A 6,321-nucleotide genomic window follows, 5' to 3' on the forward strand; every position below is an offset into this window, starting at 1 on the left:
CGAAGGTTCTTGTTCCCATGATGCAATGCGTAAAATGGGAAATACGGTACAAATACCTGTAAAACTAAAAAACGGAGAAATTCCTTCAACAGTACATTTACCCATTTTTTTTACAGTGCAGGGAACAAAAAGACAATGTCTAAAAAATCCAATYCAAAGATTAAAAAGMCAGAAAWAGTGGCAGCAATATATATTTTGAAGAGTTGATTAGATATGACATTTCCCTCACTTCCTTCTCTTAAAAATGAACTACAGAAGTTACTGAATTCATATGGTAATTTACTCGTTTACGCTGCAGCCTGATTCCACGTGCTGACTCAGAAATGACTCCATGCTGGGAAACCAGCTCAGGGCATATTGCAGTGCAGTTGAAAATGAGCGATTGCTGGCTATAACGGGAAGGCTAAAGTCAATAACGTGGAGGCTGGAACAACGTGTGTTATAGTAGCACAGTCATTCCTGCTGCCTCCTGTGCCTAAACCTACTTTACTTTGACACTTTTTCAGTAGCTGCCTTCAGTCTGTGCTTGGTTCAGTTCAGCATCACGGAGCAGACGGTGGTTTGGATCAGGTATCAGTGATTAAATGGACGGGTTTATAAAACTTACGACTTGTAAGCTAAWGCCACTTTTGTTGATGTTCTCTCACTTGGTGTTCAAAATAAACGGAGTCCATTTTTTTTCCTCTGAGCATCTTATTCAGATACTGTTTCAAGTTTTGATTTCTGCTTCATTTTAACTTCAATCAAAGTTACGCTTGTTTCATCTCGTGGCCCTTWAAACGTTTGTCTCTTTCTGACTCGAATATGGTGACTAAACGTGGGAAATATTTTTGCACAGTTCTGTAAAAAAAAACATGCTGGAATCCTGATGTCCCAGCAGGGTGTGCCATTAACGACATAACAGAACTGACATCCACCTCTCATCATCATCATTGTGCCAGCTATATAGCGCTTCCGTCCCAGCGGAGGCTGATGAGGCTTTATGTATCAAGCAGCWGTTATACTGTTGATATACTTCAAAGAAAAATCCCTTTTTTTGGAARTCAACGCAGTTAATGTCGGGAACATTTGAACATAATCGCTCTGCCTGCATTTTGCACTGTTAAACAGTAAGACTCTACAAGGAGAAGATGATCTGATCTGGTGTTTCTGTTCTGAAATCAGTGCCTTATTTTTTTTGTCTTTTAATAAACATTTTTACTCTTGTCTAAGCCATCGTGTTTCCTATGTGCTGTTATCCCTGACTCCTCGTCTTTTATCCCTCACCCTCCGCCTGTCTTCTCTCRCCAGCGTAGTAGAGCTGCAGCCGCCCTCTAATCAGTACCTCTGTTTCCTGTTTCCTTCTCACCCCCGTTTCATTTCGTCTGCTTCATCTGCCGTAAATCAAAGCTCCCCTGGCAGCCGGTTCAGAGGCGCCTCGACACCTTTGTTGTTTTGTTGGGWTGTGAGATCGAACAGTCAGCCAGGATAGAAGCAAAGGTGCAAGCTGCATTGAAATGCAATCTCTATGACAACAAGAAGCTCCAGGACGGTATAGCTGGAGNGTTACCAAAGGAGGGCATAAAACATTTTTACCACTTTTTGGGAGCCCCTCTCCTTTAGACACGTCCGAACCTGAGGCGACATTCGCAGCGCGCCGCCGTCTCGAGTGTGTAATGAGGTTACGGTTGTGCTAATTAATAGACAGCTGTGTGGATCTTCATTGCATCTTTAATTTGTTCTTGCTGCTGTTTTCCRTAGATATAAACATGCATTAATTGCACTGCTTGGTCGTAAATTGGGGGAAAAGATCAAACTACTCCAARCATAATTCAAACACGGTGACCGTTTAACACGCATCGGAAAATCCATTTAACATTTTTATATATTTATATTCTGTCTCATTATAATCTACAAGCCCCAATGTGATTAACACCTTCATGTGTTTTATTAGAACTTTATGTAATAGTCTAACACAAGATATTGCATAACTGAGAAGTGGAATGAAAAGCATAAATGGTTCAAATGAGAAAAGTGTGGAATTTGTTTGTCTTTGTCCCTTTTTCTCAGTTACTTCTAAAGAATAGCAAGTGCATCTCACTTCATTTAGAAGTCACTTAACTAGGCCTGTTGAGGTTTAAAGGGTTAGTTTATAGAAATGATACCTTGTGGCTCCCGTCCTGAAAGATGGATGACCCAGGTAGTTTTAAAGAAAGGAATAGCAAATCCCATTTGCAGAGTCAATTCAAGGGAAGGAGCAGAGTTGTGGCAAGATTGTTTCGCTTTATGGTCTCTAATGTATATTCGTGTTTGAACTTTTGAAATGGGCAGATATAGACATTTTTAGAGGGGTTCTTAGGTATTTGCAGGTAGCTGTGGTCCTTGGGACCATTGTATGAGAAAATGTAAAAATAAAAAAAAGTGTATAGTAGTTTTAAGAAACCCTTTGCATCAGCGGTGAGAGATTTTAACGTACCATGCAGGTTGGAATCAAATTTGCAGCTGTGTTTTGTTTTTGAGCATACAACGCTAAAAAAATTATAAAAAAAAGTCTTCCAAAAAAACAAAAAACAAAAAAAAACATGTAATATCAGAATAAAATATTAAGCAAACACTTAGAAAAAGATAACTTCTCAAAAAACTTTTTTTTTGCCAGTTTGAGCAATTCTCTTATAGCAAATGAGTAATTATGCTTAAAAATCAATATATTTTATGATCATTTGTCATTTTCCCTTCTAGGAAATATAATGCCTATTCAGCTGAAAATGCATGTAATTTTCTGGACGAATGAAAAGAAAGCCAGCCTATTTTATTTTTGAATGGCAAGAAAAAACATAAATGCAAAAGATGTTATATAACTTAGAAAAAAATGATGTGTAGACACAGTGGCAGAGCCATATATATCTGAATAATGAACACCTTTATATTTAATTGATGCAGACTTGTGAAGTTTGTGCCTGAGCTCCACCTCAGTAATCAATGGGGTGGCCCCAATAAAACCGCTCATGCAACTACAAACATTAGCTGGTAGTCAGTGCAGTCATTTCCTTTAAAGGAATAGCGACAAAAAGGTTAAGCCTTAAATTTTAATCTAGCACCAGTAGTCCTTCTTTTCTGCTCTTCAACAAAAATATGATAAAACATAACAACACCACTGGGAGAAAAAGAAAAAAAAAACTGGCCTGCATAAATTTTTTTCACCAAGAGTTTTTCTTTTCTCTTCTAAGCCATCCCCGACACCCACACACTCGCATCCCCGCATCCTCAAAAACACACACGAAGAAACACTGCAGGGATGTAACATTCCCAGTCTGCAGCATTTGGAGTATGTAAGCAGTCTTTTGCCTTTTCCCTGGCTCCACGTTGAGCCTCGGCTTTTACTTGTGTCCAAGCAGCAACCCTAAAATGTCTGTTTAAATGTTGGCTTTTGTATTATCAAATGAGTGCTAAAGATTTATTGTATGGTACAGACTAAGTTATACAATGCTACAATGTTTTTTTTTTTTACGTAAATGTGCATGTGCTTGGTAGCRTGTCTCAGTCCTGCGATGAACTGTCATCTCAGCCTGTGTGCGCTCATGAAGCTTCACCTTCCTTAAACTAAACGGTTCTGAGTGAATACAGCACCTGTGGGGAAGATTATGCTACTGTCCAAACAGAATAAGGATACTCTGCCATCCATGTAGCAACTGTCTGGTTTTAATGATGGTTGACATATAAAAACAAAAAAAAAACAATAAAACTGTTCCAATTTTAGCATAGCATCTTAGGTTTATATAACCTCCAATAACAATTAGAGTTCATTACTGAAATTTAATTGAAGTCGCCGCCCACCTATTGAGTCTCATCGAGTGTGGAGTCCAGCAGAGACCAGAGAGGCTGTTACGGTTCTGAATTGTGTTTTGAGTGATTGCATTGATCGTTTTACCAGAACCGCCCAGGTTTAATTACCGCCCCACCCGCAGAATCCACAAATCGTCACTTTCTACCAAAGTGACGATTTGTTGACTTTTTCTTTTTAAACGCATCTGCTTCARGGAGTTCAAGAACAAAACATGTTACTTCTGTCAGTATATAAAGTGTTGCAAAGGCATTTCTAAGGCTTTTGGACTCCAGTAAGCCACCGTGAGAACTGTTATCTCACGGATTTAATGATGGAACTATTATCCATTATTAAATGAAAATAAAAAAAAAAAAACATGGAACAGTGGAGGAACTTCTAGGGATTGGACAGCATATGCCAAACATACTGCAAGATGTTTGGTATGACTTAAGAGGTCAAGCAAAAAGCCAGAACATCAGTGAAATTACAGCAGGTGTCACTTGTGCCAGTAAAGGTCAGGGTTCAAGAATCAGCAATGAGAAAGAGACAAAGCAAAAGTGGCAACATGGGAGAGTTCCAAGATGAAAACCACTGCTGACTATACTGAACGCCAAGGCCCGTCTCACATTTGCCAAAAACTATTTTAATGATCCTGAAATCTTTTGTTATAAATGTTTTAGACTGACAAAAGAGGAATAAAAAGGCCTGAACGACTTGTCTATAAAATCCTGAACCTTATTTTCAGTGAGAAACCGTGAAGAAGATTCAGTCTTTGGTACATGATCTTAAACTCACATGTAGTTGGTTTATTCATCCCAATAAACCTTAAACACACCACCAAGTCCACCAAAGTCTGGATTTGAATCTGACTGGTAAACTCTTCGATTACCTAACCAAAACTTTTCCAGTGGTGTAAAAAAGGAAAAAAAAGTAATTTTCATAATGAAAATGTGATTTATGTGAGTTGTTGCTGCGAAGGGTGGCAAAGCTAGATATTAGATTAACAGGGTAATTACTTTCTCATTCAGGTTCATATTGGTTTGAATGGTTGTTTGCTCATCTGAAATCATTTCAAATATACATTGTGTACTTCCTCTTGTTTTTTTGTTTTTTGTTGGATAAAAAAGTTAGCTTGAAGATTTGAAACATTTCAATCTAACAAGCAAAAAAATAGAACAAAAAGACAGCAGGAAAGGTTTTCATAAACAATTTTACCAGCTGAAATGTGTGACTTCTGAACATTTCTTTTTTTTACATAAATGGTCTTCTGTGTACTTTTCTTAACCCAGGATTATAAAAGGAAGCAAGAATTKTTATTATAAGGTTGATTATTTTACTTGTTCAAAACAACCTCATAGGGTTAACTGTGTGCTTTATGTCAACTTTGGCCAGCGTTGAATGAAAGTCAGCCTCAATATCTGAGTATGAGTATGCAGYTTTTCAGAAGGAAACCAAAACAAACTAAAAAAAAACATTCAGGTATTATGACCATCAAAAAAAAAAAAAAATCTGACAGGTAAAATGAATTAATAAAAGCAAAAGTGACGGAAGATTTCCAACCTCTCATGTCAGCTGGCGCTATCTGGGAGAGTTCATTGCTTTGCAATAAGGCGAGTGCGTGAAGATGCAGCTTGGAAAGAAAACATTAAAAAGGAGAGAGGAGGGGAGGGTGCAAGCCTGACAGATGAGTGGAGTGAAAGCACAGCACAGAGGGAGTGGCGCAGAACGGCTGGAGCGAGCTCGTTGGTGAAGAGTGGGGTGGAGGGATGGAGGGAGAAGGGTGGGGAGAGGGGGGCATCAGAAAAATCAAGAGAGTCCGCTCAAACCGGAGACAGAAGTGAAAGCTTCTGAGGAGACGTGAGAGTGGGGTAAAAGCCCTGAGAGAGAGGGAGAGAGAGCAAACCTGTGGAGGAAGCCAGAGACAGGACGACAAGCTGGTAAAACATAGKGGACTGATAACTCTGAGGAGGCTTTTTGTGCCAAGCAGGTTTTCACAGTGACAACATGGGAGCAGTGGTGGGCACTTTGACCATGCAAACCAAACAGAGGAGACCATCAAGAGGTACGTCAAGACTTATCTGAGAGAGACGCTGTGAGRTGCCTGGAAGTCGTTTTAGGCACGTTKGCTTAATGTGTGTTTGCTTGCAATTGTTGCGAGACCGGACACAGTTGTGTGTCGGCAGAGCCGCTCACATGTGTTTGTGTAAAAATGTTGAACAGTTGGATTGAATTTTCATGTGTTTTGCACAGGAAAGCATGTGTGACATGACTTGTTTGTWTAAAGAAACAGGTCTAGTCAGAGAGTAACACTGGCTGCAGAAGTGCAACGGTTAAAGTGATTCAAGTCTTTGACTGATGTAGAGTTGTGGTAATGACGGTGCTGATGAGACTACAGGATGCCGAGATGTCCTTGACAAGCACAACACACACACACACACACACGCCCCCTCCCCGACTCTGTGATTCTGCGTGTGTTCCTGCCACTCAAACGTGTCAGCGAGTGTGCGCGAGCGAACGAG

General features: G+C 39.6%; 1 protein-coding gene across 1 annotated transcript in view; it reads left to right on the top strand.

The window, feature by feature from the left end:
• The first annotated feature begins 5,561 nt into the window (after positions 1-5,561).
• The window catches only part of LOC103475897 (Kv channel-interacting protein 1-like), a 13,378-nt gene continuing 12,618 nt past the window's right edge, over positions 5,562-6,321 (top strand). The window contains exon 1 of the mRNA XM_017308507.1: positions 5,562-5,881. Coding sequence (XP_017163996.1) covers positions 5,807-5,881 — 75 coding nt within the window. The 5' untranslated portion in view covers positions 5,562-5,806. The remainder of the gene's footprint in view (positions 5,882-6,321) is intronic.

The sequence above is a fragment of the Poecilia reticulata genome, linkage group LG14, assembly GCF_000633615.1.
Source record: "Poecilia reticulata strain Guanapo linkage group LG14, Guppy_female_1.0+MT, whole genome shotgun sequence".
In the NCBI taxonomy this organism is placed as follows: Eukaryota; Metazoa; Chordata; class Actinopteri; order Cyprinodontiformes; family Poeciliidae; genus Poecilia; species Poecilia reticulata.